General features: G+C 46.1%; 1 protein-coding gene across 1 annotated transcript in view; it reads left to right on the forward strand.

Annotated features, from left to right (window-relative positions):
* Positions 1 to 8442: 8442 nt before the first annotated feature.
* SLC24A1 (solute carrier family 24 member 1) overlaps positions 8443 to 19960 on the forward strand; it is a 195835-nt gene continuing 184317 nt past the window's right edge. The window contains exon 1 of the mRNA XM_078684072.1: positions 8443 to 9411. Within this exon, the coding sequence (XP_078540198.1) occupies positions 8443 to 9411 (969 nt within the window). The remainder of the gene's footprint in view (positions 9412 to 19960) is intronic.

A 19960-nucleotide genomic window follows, 5' to 3' on the forward strand; every position in this document is an offset into this window, starting at 1 on the left:
TTGCAGCAGGCATATTAACCCTGTGCGCTACTTTATGATGAGTCAAAACTGCCACTAGATAAAACTCTGATGTCTCTCTAGCAGTAACATTAATCAAAGTTTTCTTGACAGTTTTACTGCTGCCTCTGTAGCAGGTGCTTTTAAACCAATAAATTATCTCTAAACACATCGCCCCCTCCCCAACCCTCCCCCCCAGGTCACCATGGTGCAAGGGTGCCTGCTTTACAGGGATGATCCTGCACAAAAACAATCACAAGAGGCCTTTTCCTCTTTCTATGTGTGCTGAAGAGTTTATTTATTTATGAGGCAGCATTAAGCCCAAAAAAGTGGTGTAGTGCTGCCTCGTAAATATAAAGCAGGTTTCTGCGCCACGGAATGTCACAAAAAGTGACGTTCCAGCGGTGCAAAGGGCCTCATAAATGAGGCCCTTTGTATCAATTTCTGAGACATTCCTACAAATGAGGCACTACAACAGTCCACATATAACCAAACTATGCCCCCGACTTAGGTCGCTCTGATTTTTCACCTATGGTGGGTTGCAATTTTATGGGAAGCATCAAGTAGGAATTACTATTCTTTGTTACTTGTTGCTCCACTTACAGCTGTGGGTTGGAAACCGGGTGTGACTGGGACAGAAAATAGGAGAGGACACCAAAATTAAAATGTCCTCTCTGTGGATTAGATAGCTAAAAAGTGGGCCATGTTTGCAAATTGGGGCAGTTCTGAATTTGTAAAGACAGCGTTTTACAAGGTATGGAAGATTGCATGGAGTTGAGATTGTTGCAGGCAATGTTTGTGGTAATGTCAGGAAACTCAACAGTAAATACCGGCCCATCAAACAATAAAACAGGCCCACAAACAGCCAAAATCTGTCCCACACACTGATCTGTAAGACCAGCCCATCCGGCACTGCCTGGTTGCCCTATAGGCCAGTCCCATTTCTGGTTGGGAATCATTCCCAAGGAATTGATGTTCTTGAAAGGCAGTGTGGAATCCTTTGGAATTCATAAAAGGTGAGAAAGTTCGATTTCCTCCAATTCAGTTGCCCTTTTACAGTAGAGTGGAACACTGGTGTCAATATCGGAATGTGTCAGAAATGAAGATGATTGTCTGACATTCGTGGCAGAATCCTGCTAGCTAACTTTCCCGAAATCCGCTTGCATTTTCAGCAATTCACCTATAGTTTTAGGCATACATTTTGGGCCCTGGATTTCGATCTTAAATGTTCCAGAAACACCTGGAATTTAGTAGGAGATGATACTTTTCAGCACTTAACAGATTTCTGGATTTTGGTGTCCTCCGGATATCATTACTGTAACGGAAGTGCCAGTTTTTAGGGCTCGGACTCCTCCCCACTGAAAGTGGGAGGAGTTTCGAGATCCTAATGTTAAAGAAGAGAAAAAAGAAGTATCTCCTAGGGCTTTGGCGAGACAAATTCCACACATTCCTTAGCGTGTTCTGTCATCTGGCCAGTGATTCGTCTTCGTTGTGTTGTCGTTTTAATAGGCTTGAAGTGATAGGGTAAATGTAGTTTTGTTCCGCCATTTTGGGCATTTTTCGTTCGTGCTCGCGCAAAGAAGTACATTAATTATAATTAGGAGCTGTCAGGGTGCCTCCGTAAGTGAATCCAGATGGCCGGGCGCGTTCACCATTCAGCAGCGCTCAGCGCGCAGCTTCCTTGTTCTTGCATGTTATGACTACGTTGCGTTGTATGAATAAATGGGGATACGGTAATGGCGCCGCTTTAATTTCTTTCGTATGTCACTGAGGTCCAGACATGCCGATCATTGCGGTGGTCTCCGGGGCTTGTTTACATTTGGGCACCGGAAATACGGGGTACGAAGCAGAGTCGTCATTTCATCAGGACTTGTCATTTGCTGGTTTGTGCACACCGTTGCAGCTTCTGCCGCTCTCAGAGCTCTCTATCTTTGTCGAAGTTTAAACCCTGCTTCCTCCGTTTGTGTGTCTTTTACTTGCCGCGGGTTGTGTGCAGAATTACGCTGCAGCTGATGTCCAGAAGAAAGCGGAAAGAAAACTGCGGCGCATCGCTGCTCTCCGGCTGATTGGCTATATTATATATTTATAACGCCCAAGAATTGCTCTTTCTCTGTATTCGTTCCTGCGGTATTTTCAGGCGAACATAATAGTTTCATGCATGGAGGGTAAACATTAATTTTAATCTGAGTGATGTCATCTGCGTATAACAAGACTAGAGGCAACGACCCCCTCGTGATGATTTATCGAAGCGCCTCTCACATTTCGATGCTCGGCTCTTTAGATGCTTAATGCCCTGGGAGGCCACATGTGTACAGTATCAGTGACAGCTGTGTTGTGTGTTCGGTCTCATAGCAACCGCACACAGCTGCCTGCTGTGGAACACTGGCCACCGGGTCCATAATGGCCATTTATTGCATGAGCGGACACAATATCTTGAGCACAGGAAGAAGGGGCTAAGCGCGAGGCGTCAGATGGACGGGTGCTAACAAGGGACATATCAGCAAATGAACGGAAAAAGCACCTCAGCAGCCAGGGCTCGACTTATGTCTAAATACTGATTGTTCGAGTTCTCTTGTGAGCACGGCATGATAGGGTGAGCTGCACAGAAAGAATACAAAGGCAGCAACTCATCTGTGACGTTAGTTGGATAGAAAATGTTGTGTAACAATGGTAGTGATTGTATTCTATGTCAAGGTTGAAATGTGTCCCCTGTGCTGACGGACTGAAAAGGCTCCGGACCAGCACTGCACAGTCAAGGTCAAACTGTCAGTGTGCAGTAAGAATGCCTCCATTGTCTGCAACGTAGGAAGCTGGCAAACAACTTCTGTCGCGTTTCTAATTATGCGGTGGTGAGACGGCTACTGTACATTTGAAGACCCAACTGCACACTTATGTATAGGATGCACGTTAGAATGGCGTCGTTCTATAGGTGTGTCTATGATCTATTAACTGTGCATTTATTGTATTATTTTGTTGTGTAGCTGTATGCATGTTATATATCAAAAGCCAGATGGGCCCACAAAGGGGGTTGTAATTGGGTATTTTGCGTCTGTTTTCCGCCCCCTCTTTTCTCACTACCACCGAGGGAGGCGAGGAAGGTATTCCATTTCAGGAAGGGTCAATCTGGGCCTGCCCCGCTCACTGAGGGTGGGTGGCTAGAGTTCCATCCGACCCAGGGCTCTAGTCGGGGTACCACGCAGGTGGACGGCGTCCCCCAACTTATTTTAATGGGAGCTCGATAACTGGAGCAAATGGAGCCACACATTCACTCTTTGGCCTCTCTGGGGCGAGATCGGAGCTCATTCAGAACGCTGTTCACGAGTGGCGGTGCAGAGTGGCGGTGCAGAGTGGCGAGTGGCGGTGCAGAGTGGGGGTGCAAAGTGGGGGTGCAGAGTGGGTGTGCAGAGTGGGGGTGCAGAGTGGGGGTGCAGAGTGACAGTGAGTGCAGAGTGACAGTGAGTGCAGAGTGAGTGCTGAGTGACAGTGAGTGCAGAGTGACAGTGAGTGCAGAGTGACAGTGAGTGCAGAGTGACAGTGAGTGCAGAGTGACAGTGAGTGCAGAGTGACAGTGAGTGCAGAGTGACAGTGAGTGCAGAGTGAGTGCAGAGTGACAGTGAGTGCAGAGTGACAGTGAGTGCAGAGTGACAGTGAGTGCAGAGTGACAGCAGAGTGCAGAGTGACAGCAGAGTGACAGTGAGTGCAGAGTGACAGCAGAGTGACAGTGAGTGCAGAGTGACAGCAGAGTGACAGTGAGTGCAGAGTGACAGCAGAGTGACAGTGAGTGCAGAGTGACAGCAGAGTGACAGTGAGTGCAGAGTGACAGTGAGTGCAGAGTGACAGTAGAGTGACAGTGAGTGCAGAGTGACAGCAGAGTGACAGTGAGTGCAGAGTGACAGCAGAGTGACAGTGAGTGCAGAGTGACAGCAGAGTGACAGTGAGTGCAGAGTGACAGCAGAGTGACAGTGAGTGCAGAGTGACAGCAGAGTGACAGTGAGTGCAGAGTGACAGTGAGTGCAGAGTGACAGTGAGTGCAGAGTGACAGTGAGTGCAGAGTGACAGTGAGTGCAGAGTGACAGTAGAGTGACAGTGAGTGCAGAGTGACAGTAGAGTGACAGTGAGTGCAGAGTGACAGTGAGTGCAGAGACAGTGAGTGCAGAGTGACAGTGAGTGCAGAGTGACAGTGAGTGCAGAGTGACAGTGAGTGCAGAGTGACAGTAGAGTGAGAGTGAGTGCAGAGTGACAGTAGAGTGACAGTGAGTGCAGAGTGACAGTGAGTGCAGAGTGACAGTGAGTGCAGAGTGACAGTGAGTGCAGAGTGACAGTGAGTGCAGAGTGACAGTGAGTGCAGAGTGACTGCAGAGACAGTGTGTCAGGGTGCACATTGTGTGAGTGTGCAGAATGAGTGTGCAGGGTAAACAGTGTGTGACTATGCAGGGTGACATTGGGAGTGTGCGGGTGAGCAGTGTGTGAATGTTACGGGGCAGTGTGTGAGTGTGCAGAAAACACCACACACACATACACCACACACACATAACGCACACACAAACCACACACCTCAGTCTCTCAACACCACACACTTGTCACCACTCAACACAACACACTCACCACCACACTCACTCCCCAGGCTCACCCCCACAGACTCACCAGCACACACTCACCAGCACACAGAAAACAACACACACAACAACACCCCCCCAGCCGTCAATGAATGCTTTCACCATGCACAAACACCAACAACCATCATCCATCTGTGCACGCTTTTACCAAGCACACACCCACCAGCCGTCAGTGCACCCTTCCACCAGGCACACACACCTCCAGCCGGCAGTGCACTTTTCCACCAAGCAATCGCAGTATGGTACACTTTACTTTTAAACATATTCATATAAAGCACAGCATGCCACCATTGGTAAAATTACAATTCAACCAACATACTTCCACTACACACCACATGCACACACTCCATAACACATGGCAAAAAGACATTGGCATTTACAATGCCATTAGCTCAAACTCAAATAAATCCGAGCCCGATTGCATTTCTAATGCTTGTTACACTTACACTGGTCTCAGCCAATTCAATGTTTTTTTTGGCGTTTCTGTGAATAATGACATTAGGTATATGGGGGCAGATTTACAAGCCCCATGCACCATCGGGGCATCAAATTTCCTGAAGCACAGGTAAAGTCACCCTGCGTGACTTAACCTGTGCTTGTAAATATCGCCTCTGTTCACGCAGCACTTTGCGTGTTAGGGGCCGGATATGGGTGTTGCTGTGGGTGTTTCCACGCAACACCCATGTCCACTGATGCATTTCCAGATTTATGAGAATCGTACACCTGGAAATGAGTCAGTCTGCTGCGCCACCATAGGGGTGGCGTAGCAGACTGACGCATAGCCAAGCGAAACGAGGAGAAATGCTTTCATTTCTCCTCGTTTTTTCCTCTTTCAATGCGTGCTACATTCTACAGCACGCATTGAAAGAGGAAAATGCCTACAGTGATTGCTTTTGTGCAGGAAGTGGCCCCTTCCTTCACAAAAGCAATCTCCTCATGGCTCAGGCATCCTTGCACCATGGTGCAGGGGTGCCTGCGCCGGTGCATGGCTGTTGTTTCTGCGCCAGCACTGGGGAGAGGACAGGAATGCGACATATCATTGTAGATATGTCGCATTACTGTGCTCTGAAACTACCGCAGCGTGACGCAGCCAAAGGGCTTGCGGTGCCGCGCTGCGGCACTTTTGTGTAGATCTGCCCCGTGGTTAGTTATGGTGCACGAGACTGGTGCAAAATACACTACTACACCAGGACCTGGGTGGAAGTGGGTCCACATGTGTGATCCTAATGCCAACGATAGGTTTTTCCTATATATTTAAACCTCACTGGAGTAGTGATGCACTGTAAACAACAGCTATTACATTCCTCAACTGAAGAGTACACAATTCATCCACCACTGAAGCCTGGCAAGGTTTAGTCAGTCACTCGGGTATTCAAACTTCTGGCCTTCAGGTTAAATAGACATTGGAACGCACACCCATGTGCTGGTCTATTGACCCACTGAGCTACTGTACCAGTCAGCCAATCAGAAAACGAGTTTTTCTTGCTGTGTAATGAGATCACCTGCGAAAAGAAGATGCCCCTGCTGAGGCAAAGCGGGTTTAGAAGCTGAAAACAGGCCATGGGCCTGTTACTACCTCTGCTGCCGGGACAATGAATCTGAAATCTAATGTAAAGCAAAAATAAAACGCGCCAAATGGCCAGTTTAAACTCCAAGCTCTACTGCCTAAGTGCAGTAGTGTACCGAGGCACCTCTGAGGGCCCGTAACCATCCCCGCTTGTCCCAGGCCATGTGTAGAGACAGCCAGGGAAATGCAGTTTAATCTCCTTACAAGCAGCCGGTATTAGGCCGGATTGGGTCTGGCCGGCCGGCGCGGTGCCCTTCACACCTGACCCTGTCACTCAGAGTTTAGCCGGCGGAGATTTGCTGGGAATGGAGACAGTTTCTGCGGGAAGGTCTCCGTGAATGCCTTCCCGCTGGATTCAGGGGCCTGGACATCTTTTCCAATAATCACTGGAGATCAAGCGAGAGCGAGGCCGCTGGGCATCCTTCTCAGGTACGTCTGAAAATCGCCATTAATGACATGCATGCATAATAGGGAAATATTGCCGCAGCTGCTCCCCAGCCACACGCAGAACTGGAGCACCAACAGGGCATGTGTGTAACAGGCACCATCCTCAGCCCCCTAGCGACGGATTTTACCCCTATGATTAATATGTGTGCACCCGAATCCCCCCAGGTGCCCACACTTGCTAGCTTTCCACCATCAAACAATAGCTCAGAATAATGTGACAACCTAAATGAAGGGTTTCTATAAAAGTGACTTTTTCAGGCAAAGGCAGACATCTCTCAAAGATGTGCAACAATGACAGGCGAGTTTCCCCTTTGTGGGCCCCTTCTGTAGCTATCCTGCTCTAGTCTAAACAACAATAAAGCTTGAACGGCGGCTAATGACTATAAACAATATTTAGCGCGCAAAAGAAAGTTTTCTTTCAATACATTGCAGCGTTTATGACCCCATTCCTTAATTGCAGTATCCGCGAGATTGTTCACAGTTCATCTGAAATGTAAAGTGTATTGATGGAGCTACTTTTTAATCTATTCCAGTGGACGTGCACAATTAAGCAGATACAAATCTCTCATAAACGCATTAAGTGGTAACCTACCCAGGTGGCGTTTAATTGCATTACGGGTTTTCGACATTCAATTAGAAGACCTTTCTGACATGTTTCAGTCCGTGAGAGGAGCAAAGAAAGAGATTACCTCATACTCGTGCACCTGTGAGAGTTCTCAGGATTTTCTCAGTGCTTCTAGTATTGCAAACTTTGCACACTTAAAACTGAGTGGTTAGGGTTGCGTGCGGTCACCACAAATGTGAAAAGAGACCACTGCTTGAGTTATAATCACAAATCATACACCAGCTGCAGCGTGACACGCTCTTCTCTGGTATATGTGCGCACAGAATGTCCAAGAGTACACCAAAGTGAGATGTGAGAGTTAGAATGGAAAATTAATGTTTTAACAGAGACTCTATTCGGTGCCAGACTCTATTCCATGGTGCAATGAGACTCGACAACAGTAAGACTGCTAGATGGATGGAGTGAGACTCACGCTGGATGAGTGAGACATGAGGTGTGTGAAAAGTTCTGCTGGCCAGGGGTAACAAAGGCCCCTGCAGTCCCTGTGGCTCAGTAGAGCCCCAGCCATCCACGGGGCCACCACCCCCTCAAGGGCGCCCCCATTGAGCCTAGGGCCAAACAATATCTGCAAGATATGAGAGACTCGCCAACCACTCATCGCATTGCGCAAGGGGCATCATTACAGCTATGCTACTGCTGCAGGCCTCACGCATCCCAGCAGACAGGTCAGTGTCAGGGGCTTATGATTATTGCATGCCTTCTTTGAAAGTGTGCTGGGTAAGGACGTGCTTATGTGAACCTCAGGGACCAGGATTCTGATATGAAATATAACAGCAAGGACACTAGACCAAGTTAATATCTAAACATTTGGAGGGTTGTAACCCTAATTTCTTTAAGCCAGGTGTGCAGTAGATGACGCAAACATGGTTCACAATAGGCTTCCTCAATCTCGAATTTTAGGGAAAGGCCTTCAAGATATTTCTGGAACAGATTCCCAACTGGGAAACCTAGATATTAAAAGAACACTTGAAAGTGTATGATTACCATGTGCTTTCCTGTATGACCAGTCTTTTTTCTTATAGGTTTTAATCCACATTTGCCGGCGGCATCAGCAGTGCGCTTGAGCTTCCTTCTGGTGAACTGAAATGGTACACGTTGAAGGCAGGATGGGATCTCAGCGGTAGCATCTGCTCAGCTGGATCAGTAACAACTTGATTTTTGTGCATGTCCAGTGATCGTCGCTGTCGAAAATGCGTTTACCACGGAGGAGAAGGCTCCAGTGGAATCGAGTCCTTTTCCTGGTTTGCATGGTGGTGGTTGGTTCTCTGTACCAGCTGTCCTACACAACTGGTCCAGATTCCGTCCCATGGCCAGACAGCCCTGAAGAAGTCAGTGCAGATGAGGACTTGGGGGACCTCTTGAAGGTTGATCTCAGGGAGCTTAGCAACCAGACACTCCCTGAATCACTGGAAGAAAATGTGTCAGACAGGACCAAGATTAGACATTGCATCTTTGTGGATCCTGAACCAGTCCCCACAGTTGGTAAACACATCAAGACGACCACCCCAACCAGTAGAAGTACAGAATCTCCCATAGCGCCAACACGTCCCCCTGTGCCCATCTTGCCCCATGTTAAGGCAGAGTATCCTAAGGACCTCTTCAGCATTGAGCAGCGCCGGCAGGGCTGGGTGTCCCTACATATCTTTGGCATGACATATGTGTTTGTGGCCTTAGCCATTGTGTGTGATGAGTTCTTTGTCCCTGCCCTGGGGGTGATCACAGACAAGCTGCAGATCTCCGAAGATGTGGCCGGGGCCACCTTCATGGCTGCCGGTGGATCAGCACCGGAGCTCTTCACGTCTCTCATTGGAGTCTTCATCTCACATAGCAACGTTGGCATCGGCACCATCGTAGGCTCTGCTGTTTTCAACATCCTCTTTGTCATCGGGACCTGTGCGCTCTTTTCCCGTGAGATCTTGCACTTGACCTGGTGGCCCTTGTTCAGAGACGTGTCCTTCTACATCCTGGACCTTATTATGCTCATCATCTTCTTCCTGGACAACTTCATCTTGTGGTGGGAGAGCATGCTTCTGTTGAGCGCCTACTGCCTCTACGTCATCTTCATGAAGTGGAACGTGGAAGTGGAGCAGTGGGTGAAGCAACAATTACTCAAGAGGAAACGCTTGGTCAAGGTGATGGCCTTGGAAGATGCTGTGAAGGTTAGTGTACCCACCTTCCTAGCTGGTAGTTATGGTTTTAAAGCACTCTTTATGTACTTAACCCTTTTCCATGATCTGCAATTCACTGACCATACAGCAAAGCATGACATCCTTTAGGAGTCCCCTTGAATTCTCTCAAAACTCTAATCTAGGGCACAGAATTAGGGTGTGTATGTGGGTAGATTGCAGGTAGCTAGACAGTAGGAAGGGTATTTGTGGACAAGAAGTGTACAGGCCCGAGGAGGAACTGGCGATACATCCAGGGAGGTTGTAGTGGTAAAGGCTTGAAGAAACAGATGGGAGCTTGAGATGTAACATAAGCTGGCATGTGTAAGTGCCTGCTGGATAGTGATCGGTACCATTCCTGAATTGGGTAGCAGGGTAAATGAAATGGAGGGAATGTGATTGAACTGGGGTTTATGGCAGGAAGAAGTGAAGCATTTACTGTCTGGAGGGTGTAGATGCAGCAGTTTAGTATGTAAAAGTATAGAACAGTGCTGCAGACAGGAGGACCTATGTATGCTGGTCTGTGCAATGCATAGGTGTTGTAATAAAGGGACGGAGGGGTCCGGGACCAGAGGATGGCTGAAAAGAGTGCAAAGCAATTGGTTAATTGGTAAGCAGTGTTTGGAATCGACGCAAGTGGGCTTTCTAGGCAGATAAAGGAATTAAAGGATGCATTACTCCCATTGGGGGAGGCCAGTGCTGATGACGTCGGACTCGAGAGAGGCAATATAATAGCAAAGCATTGGCAAGGATGTGATGGAGAAGATGGCGTCAGTGGAAGGCGACTGAAACTTTGAGTGAACGAGGGGTGGGCTAAGAAAAGCAGGGAGCATCAGACAGCATCACTGAAGTAGTGTTTTTCTGTTTCCTTCATAAGAATATGGGTAAATGAGCAGGCAATGACGACATTGAAGGGAGAAGATCAAAGAGCCATACATTAACACACACACCACATCCATGGTGGATTCAATAAACTATGGCATTATTGATGAGTGCATTATGTAATATTTCAAGAGAATGCTTTATTGATGTCTACATTAAACCTTTCAAAGATCCCAAAGTTGTACCAACCTTAAAATGCAGAGATCATAGAATCTCCAACTCTCCCTGGTCGTGTTGTAATAGTTTGAAAATGATGTGCCCTCTTCACCTGATGTGACCCACAGGGTGGAAGGTAGGTGCTGATGAAATCAGTATAATGCCCACATCTGATCTCTTGCCACCATAGCATGAAGGTTGACCTTAGAGTGCCCAATTCTTGCTTTGATGCCAGGCAGAATGTAGCAGAATATAGCTCTAGGCCAATCCAGTCACTGGTGATTCCAACCCGACATCGCACAACCAAGCCGCTGTTGTTCGATACTTGTCGAAAGTGATGCTGCTCTAAGTCAAAACTGGGCTGTTCACACCAGGTGTAACACAACTCCTTCATACTGGCTATTCCAAATGCCCATTGTCAATCGTATAAACTCCCTATTATTCAGTCACTTATAACATATTCTTTTCCCCATAATGCAGCAATGACATATAATAGATCAATATGGAAGACATATTGCTGGGCTGCAAGGCAGGCTGCCCCAGTGTCCTATGTAGCTTGTCAATCGCCACAAATAAAATATTGTATTCCTACTTTAACAAACAACTCTATTATTGACACCCGTGTTGTGTTGACACAGGTCTACACAACCTCAATAGTTCTAAAAAAACAGATCTTTTCAAGGGTCAGTCATTACGAGCTATCCCAAGTGCAACCCATCCCTGACTCTACGGAGAATGCGGGGCTTAGACTTTAGGCTGCTTCACCATAGGAAAGAAAGGCTAATTGTGAGTCACTTAAACCTACCCCGGGAAAATGTGATTGGACAGAAGTGCGGCGACTAGTCGATGCGCTTAAAAAATGGAATAAAAAGAAGTCTCACGTAATCAGATTGCTTCACTGGGAAGAGTGACATTTTTTTGTAGCTGCCTCTGTCCCGATCCTAAAGCTTTAGGCCTCCTCTTCACACCTTCCTATACTTCTGGGTATCTCTTCTTTACATCCATAGAGTACACAGACCATCCTGCACGTGTCCAGCAATGAGCAACCCACGTACTCATGAGTAGAAACAATGGCAAAAATTGGGAATTCCTGCTCTCACATCTCAGTTTGGCCGCAAAGCGAGTCTCTTCATCTGCTTAAGTAGGTTGGTTCATGTAATAAAGAGCTTGTTTTTTTCCTTGAGTGTTGCTCTTTGATTTCCTGGGATATACCTTTGCACTGCTGAAGGCTGTGGTTCTTTCATTGGTGTCCGTTTCTTCTTTTATCAGTACTTCAATTCTGCTATGCCTATTTGTTCGGTTGGGAGGAGCGGTTTTTCTACCTGGTGGTCAGCAACTCTGTTGTGAATTGGTGTCTTCTGATGTATCATCAGCACTTCTGTCTAGATCCTGGGGATAGGGCTTTTCGCTGAACCTATCAGGTTTCCAGGCTTACTCAGGATGGTACCACCCTTTGGGATAAAATTGTCGCTTCTCTTGGCACGCATGGTAGAAAGTATATTCAGCATATTTTTCCCAGTTGTCAAGCTGAGAGATCTGCCTTTGCCAGTTCAGCTGCATCTCTGGAGCCATGTCCCATGTTTTTCTTTTTCAGCTCTCCTTGGGTGCACACTTGCAGCCAGTTATGAGTAGTAAGAACTCATATTCAGCTCTCCACAGCTGGTTCTTCTCCACAGGGCAGATGTTCCTAACTCTCCTCTGCTGGTTGCATTCTCTAACTTGCTCTCAATTCATATGCACAGGTTGGCATAGGTGATTGATCACAACTGGTTTGTATTTAAGTCACTAAAGGGATGGGTTTACGGTCTTTATACTCTTTTTTGCTTTTCAAGATTCCTTATTGGCTCTTGCTCAGCCCAGAAAAGGAGTCTTTCTTTGATGTTGCTGTTTCATGATTAGCTTGGTGGTAGGAACTGACTCTGTCCCTTTCCTCAACTTTCTCTTGTGTCACGCCTCCATCTTACTTTGCCCTGCCTTCTGGTTTATGCGTCTCCCATGGGGTCAACCCACGACAAAATACAGGGACCCATACAGACATTACTGGCACTGCTGATTTTCTTAGATAATCAAATGCCCGTCATACAGCAAATGATGCAACAGCAGCTGCCTCTACGCCATGCATTTGGTCGGATAACCACATAATACAAGGAATACAAGGTGGTTTGAGGTAAAGGCAAACATGATTTAAAAGATTGGCCCCAACACGCACTCGTTTTACCAGAAAATCAATATCTTAGTTCAGCTCTCTTGTCTCATTCCCCTTTCCACAGACCTACAGTGTGACTCCGCAATTGTATTATGGAGATTTCTGTGGGTTCGGTGAAGGGTGCAAAATATCCTCGCTCCTGTCAGATATGGATTTCCATGTTAGCACATCTTCTCAGGACTTTAGAGATGCCTATGTCCATATTCCAATTCGACGGTACCATACATTTTTTTTCTCTTGGTGTAGGAGGTTAACATTGTCAGTTGAATGTTCAAAAATGGCCAAGCTGATCTGGTGGGTTCCTGTATTCGGTGAAGGTCAGTCAGTCCACGTGCACTTGCACTTGCATCTAGATAGTTGGCTAATTGAGGCAACATTTTCAAGCAGACAATCATGCATACCCTCTGCTATAAGTCACATTTGATAGATCTCCAAAACATATCTTATTAGGATAACCAAGGGTCTCTTCTATTGGGGTCATTTTTGAATGAACATAAAGAGATCACCCTTTCAGGAGACTGCAATATCAATATTCAGAGCAAGCTATTTGGGTGGGGTTTAGCATCATCATATGAAAAATACGAGCGCACTGGAACCTAGCAACGTTTTTGACAGTGCTTTGTGTGAATGGCCTAATTTAAAAAATGTAGACCACCTTTACTTGACATTCTCGGGCTAGAGCTTGAAGAATTTCTAGACTCTGTTCCCTATGAACCTGGTAATCCAAGTAATTCCTGCCTAGCGCTTGAGACTGAAGCTTTTAGAGAGGAAATAGTGGTCTGCTACAACTCCAACGATTAATACTTAGGATGCCAGCCTTGCAAGGTTGGGAACCAATCGGGGCCTTGGTCTTGTGGCCTGCAGGCATCCTCAAACACAGGAAGATTGTCATAGTGAAGAGAAATGGAGGCAGTTCTACTTGGCTATCAAGGCTCTGCTTCCTATATTCTCAGACCAGTGCTTCTGGGTGGTCTGAAAATCAGCTACCCATGACACATCTGAATGAGGAAGACTTGCTTGCCTGGTCAGATTCAATGAAGAACATATGTTGGGCTGCAGAGGTTCACTTAGTTGCCCATGTGCAAATTACCTCTTAAGCAGTGGCAATGTTATGTTATGTTAAAATTATTTATAGAGCGCACTTACACCAGGCGGTTTCAATGCGAGAAGGAATACAGTGAATCAGGATTTCCCGGGCTGTTGAGTATTATGACCTCTTCAACATGTACCTCATATCATGACTCATGAATCACATCAGCTCACCTTGAAGAGTTCTCTTTACATCTGTGGGAAAGTCGTTTTGCCAATATTTTTGCTCGGGAACTCAATCTTCAAGTCTAAATTGAAAGAGGTTCTTGCAAATATATGTTAGCCAATAGGCCTGTATTGCACCAGCATCCCAAATGATCAAATGAGTGCATAAACTGATTACGATAGAGAATTGGAAATACTTTAGCAAGGAGAGGGGAATCCTTTGCCATCTTAGTCCATTTTAGCATGGGCATTTCCCCAAAAATAATTTAAGGCCAATTAGGCTAGGGTAAAGTCTATATGCTTTATTAGCCTCCTGGTTGAATTGCTCTGGCCCTGTGATGAAGACACAGCTGCAGAAGATGATGAGGGATCATCAAAGTGTGTTATCACAGGGTAAAATGAAGAGGATTTAATTATGTCTATATTGGAGCGTAGTGTTGCATGTGTTTGCACCTGGTTTATAATATTGTACTGGACCAATGCTCACATTGACCACAACACTGAGGTTGTATTGGGGTCCCCATTGATGATCTACATAGAAATGTTCTGAAATGCTCCAAAAACCACTCAGAAGTTCAGACTATTGGTAGGAGAGAGGTGCATGTTCCCTAATGGTTTGTTCTCATTTGTAATACAATATAGTATAGTATAGTATAATATAATATGATATCCTTTCAGTCCTGGATAAGATCTTTCAATTAGTTGTTTCTGGTTATGAGTATTTGTACTTAAGACTGGGAAATGGTCCCTCGGTACTGAGCGTTCGGTTCCTGTAACTCTGCCACTGCTCCCTGTTGATGCTGTGAGATTTTTAAAAATGTAAGAAATCAACTTAAGTTAGTTATAAGTTTTTCCCATGGCTGCTGGCTGACCTATTTCTTGTTACAGCCTATTGCTTCAGGAGATAAGGTATATTTGTTGTTTGTAGAACATATGTTTAAGTTTCGGCTTCATGTCTCCAAGTCCTATCATTTGAGAATTTCCTACTGACTGGCATTCCCAAATCTACTCTTGGTCCATTAAACTTTAGCTCTCTACACAGCCACATGATTTACTGCATAAACTAAAAACTATAAACTAAAAACTAGACCACATTCACACTTTTCCTATAGCCCCCCGACTGTTACCGAAAGCAAGAATTGTTGTTATAATTGCATGTGTAACTTTCAAGTTCGTCTTTCCGCATCACTCCATGTACTTTGAAAAAAATATCTACTACAGGTGACGTCAGCTGGACCAAAAAAAAATCACACCTGAAGTTAAACTTTCTTCTAGCACGCATAAAAATAAAACTACACCAAGAAGGCTCCTACTGGACCAGGGATTGGGGATCTCTCTCCAAAACTCTATTTGTCTTTCGCCTCCTCTCCCGACATTGCAGAAATCCTTATACCCCCAAAGGCCTCAATACATAAATAAATACATAGATACATATTTATACGGGGAAACGGTCTGTAGATCTCTACTTCTCTCAAAGTCATATGGAACATCCCTTGAATGCTCCTCTAGGCACAGGCAACACAACAGCTAGGCTTGGGTGGCTACTAGGCTCTCTATTGGAGGATTTGTCTCTATCCATTCTTCCTTGTCCAACATAGGTGATAACTTCCCCATCACCGTCGTTCTCCACCACTGCACCATATTAATTGGATTGGGCTGTATCACAGTGACCTCCTCATTTTTTGGCACCTTGACAACAAGTCCAATTACACTTCTGTTCCATTGTCCCAGAAATAGATTACTGCGCCTGTGCTCATGTGTTTTTTGTATCATATCTTTTTAAAAAAAGATTTTATTTTAACTCAAAACAGCTTAAACAAATGAGTGCAGATAGTATGGATATACAGTTTGGAAATTCACATTGTCAGTATCATAAAATACGAAAACAGCACAGTTCAGAATTCAGCCGGGCCGCTGCAGGTACGAGCGGTGGGGTGGTGAGGCCAGGTGAGGGGGATTTCGAGAGACGACCACGAGGGAAAATTAATTAATTCTCTCGAAATCCCCCCTCACCTGGCCCCCAGCCCTACCGCTCTTACCTGCAGCGGCCGTGGCTGTCAGAATTTAATATCCAGAACTTTCCTGAGTCCACATTTCCTGTAGATTGGGGAAAAGTTGTTGCTGCTCAGAAAGGATGCAAAACTGAACAAGAACAGCTATATTTCATATTTTGCCACCAGCGCATGAACATGGAGAGTACACATAATATCGATCAACGCTGGATACCCATCCGCTCCCACAGTCCCTCTATCTGAAACTGTCTGGACACTTCTGGATAAGAATATCTTAAAGGGGCCCCACATATCTCGCAGTCTCAAAGTTATAGGTTGCATCATCGCATATATTTGAATACAATCATTACAGGTCGCCATATCCATCAGCCACTCTGTTATCTTAGGGACCTGATTCCATGGACAACCACTCACTCCATGTAGGGAGCTCTTTACATGTCCCAACATCCCAACAGGGCTATTCGTTGACCATCCTCCACATGATGGCCTGTCATGTCTCTCACCACTTTCACAACTGCCTGCCAATATTGATATAGTAGTGGACAAGCTCGTGCCCAGTGTGGAAAGCCAGAAAACTTTGTCTGCAACAAAGTCATTGCTGGGACTATGGTGAATATTCCCTGTGTTGTCTCACTTAAGCATGGGCGGATCTAGCGGATCTCGCGTACGCGAATTTGCGAATTTACGGATTCGCAATCCGCAAAAATACGCGAACTCTCGCGGATTTGCGGATTTTTGCGGTTTTTGTGTTGGCGAGCGTTTGCGAGGATTTGCGGACCATTTCGCAATTGCGAACTTACTTTTCGGCTCGCAACGGCCGCGACTATGTTGTTTCTACGTCTGGTTTATCATCACAGGTTCACAGCACCCTCTGTTTCACCACTGCCACCCTCTGGTACACCCATGCCACCCTCTGGTACATCCTCACTGCCACCCATTAGGTTTGTTTATCACTGTAGATTATGGGGGTGAAAACAAGCAAGCACACCTGCCCTGCTTCAACTGCCATGAATTAATTTGGGGTTGATTAATGTGTCAGTGATTTTGAAACTTCCAGTCTGGCTGGCACCTGCTTCCTTCCTTATCTGTAATTTGCTTTCTGTTGCAGTGAAAGCAAGCACACCTGCCCTTCTTCAACTGCCATGAATTAATTTGGGGGTGATTAATGTGTCAGTAATTTTGAAACTTCCAGTCTGGCTGGCACCTGCTTCCTTCCTTATCTGTAATTTGCTTTCTGTTGCAATGCAATTTTTTTTCACAGGACCTTTATGGTCTACTTGTAGCTATTCTATGAGCCTGCTGTTTGGGTCATAGCAGGGTCATAGAATAGTTGCAAATAGGCAACTGAATTCTGGAGGGGCCCCTCAGGAAGCACTAGAGTGAATGGTTACTAATGTTAAGTTTGAACTTTTGCACCTGGTGATTGCTTTCAGTTTAGCAAAAATCGTTTTTCTGCAATTTCGCGCGATTTGCGGGGCGCGAATCCGTGCGAGATCGATTTCGGAAGCCGCGAATGCGTGCGAATACACTATTTTCTTTTTTGCGGCGTGTATGTTCACGTGATTTTTTGCGTGTTCCCAAGGCGCTTGTAGTGATACGTTTGCGAAGTTACCCTAGCGGTCGTACACGGGCGCGGCCATCTTGTTTGCGTGACGTAATTCCGTTTCCGGCCGCTATGTGTAATCTCGCAAAGTGTGCTGCTCGCTAGTACAATTTCGCGTGTGATCGTGAGGAAAATCTCGCGCGAACTTACCCACGCGGTCGTGAATGGGCACGGCCATCTTGTTTCTCATTCATTGCTATGGTTCTGGGCATGCTTTCTGTATCCTCTCTGAATCTCTGCCATCCTTTGCTTGTTTGAAGTTTATTTGATCTATTTTACTTATTATCTATCCCTCTATTTTTCTACCTCTCTATTTTTGTGTTTTCTGCTACTTTTTGTTAATTTTAAACTACTTTTTTAAACTCTTTTCTTTTCTTCTTCCCTATTCTATTTCTTCTTTATTATTTAACTTCATTTCTGCCCAGACCATGGTAAAGGGAGCCGGGAAGCACCCTGAGAAGGGGCAGGGTCCCGCACCCCGTGCCCGGCTCCCGTGCGGGCGTTTGAGGGGGGAGCTAGTGATGCCACAGGAGATCTTTAGCGCGGAGGAGGTGGCTGCACTAATCTTCCACGTCCAGCGCCGCCTCCCCAAGACCATCCTGGGAGGCGGCAAGATCGCAACCGGCTATGGCATCCGGGAGCGCCGGAAGCGGTGGGAGAAGGTGTGCCGGGCCATGTTTAAGCTCTCTGGGGTCCGGCGCACCTATAACCAGGCCACCCACCGCTGGACGGATGTCATGGACCGGGAACGGGACTTGCTGGACGGGCTCGGCGTAGAGGTCCCCGGGCTTGGTGAGTAGTAGTAGCTATTTCTAGCTATTTCATCACTACTCTGTTTTATCCGGCTCTGTTATTTGCAAATCTTTGTTCTTTACCAAGAGCAATAATGCTGCCGATTACATTGTAGGTAAATTATATTTCAAAATCTTCTATGCATTTCAGGTGCACTGCTCTCCTTCTCAGTAGCCTTGCTTGCTACTATGCTTATTTGTTTTGTATTTTGTGTTCATTTCATTGGCCTGAGAAATTATGTATGAGTGTAGTGTAAAGAACTGCGTAATGCTAGACACTAAGGGTCATATTTTCAATTACCGGCGCATCCCTGCAAAGTAGCAGGGATGCGGCAGTAATTGTGCGCCAAGCCACCACCACCACCCATGGGCCCAAAACGTCACAGAAGCCTTACGCATCTGTGCCGTAAAGGCGGCGCATTGCTGGAGTTGCGTGCCAACGATGGCGCAGCTCCAGCAATGCTCTGGGGTGCCCTATCTCCCCAATGCAGCATCAAGCCGTACGTCGGCTTCAAGCAGGCGCAGGGTTTCAATCACGCATCATTGTCCTAAAAGTGACTGATTGACATCTTGTAGATTTCCCTCAGCCACTTTTAGGATTCGTTCCTGCGCAGGAACGCCCTCCCTTGCGCCGGAACGCCCCCTGATGGCGCAGGGCTTTACAACGTGATGCATCTCCCATATGCGTCATTTTTTTTTTATATATACGCCGCACCATGGCGCCTCTTTTGTTCTGCCGCTGCGTCACAAAAGTCACGCAACAATGGAGGAAAATGAGCCGCAAGGGACTTCTAAATCAGCCCCAACAGACTGAAGTCCAGTACTTCCTTTAGACACATGGCTATAAGAAGAAATAGTGGAGGTGGTCGGTGGATTGATAGTTTGAGTATTCACTAATCTGCAAGCATGATGGACTTTGTCTGTCACTTCGCGTGCTGCGGACTGCTGCCTGCCAGGCCTAGGCAAACCTTTTTAGTAGTCTGTTTAGTGAGTTACATAGGAACTTTCAAAGTCAACGGTCCGCAAATCAGGCAATACGAATAACGTAGTATACCACATGAGATTGGTCAATATATCCCGTGGAATAGTTGCTATTTGCTATTTCTCCAAAATATTTTGTTATTGTTCTTTTGAAATGTTTGATTTGGTTGACAAATCTCATCCATGTTTTCTGGTCTTTCTTTCTTTCATGTTGTACATCAGCTCCCCCCAAGGGCAAGAGGACACAGGATGAGGAGGAGGGTGCTGTTCAGGAGGATGCAGGCCAGGATCGGGCAGGCGAGGGCTCCTTTGCTGGCCCCAGTAAGTTTTAATTTTAATATAGAGTACCTATTTTTTCCTAGCGTTCCTCATTCGATTTTTTCTAAATCGTCTTTGATCTTCTTGTAGACTGGATCTAAATTCTTATCCTGCCTCGACTATGACTCCCAGTGGTATTACTAGATTATTCTTATTAGTCTGTCTGTGTAGCTAACTAAGATTGCACATTTGGCAATTCCATTGGACTCCCATTCTAGTCAGCAATAGCTCTATGCACTGAGTGCAGTCCTCTGGGATTGTCCATAATGTCTTTTCAAGTCTTCTAAATGTTTATGCTTTGACAATTGCCAACAATAAAAAGGTGAATGGCCACCAAGAA

Source organism: Lissotriton helveticus, chromosome 3_1, assembly GCF_964261635.1.
Source record: "Lissotriton helveticus chromosome 3_1, aLisHel1.1, whole genome shotgun sequence".
Classification (NCBI taxonomy): domain Eukaryota; kingdom Metazoa; phylum Chordata; class Amphibia; order Caudata; family Salamandridae; genus Lissotriton; species Lissotriton helveticus.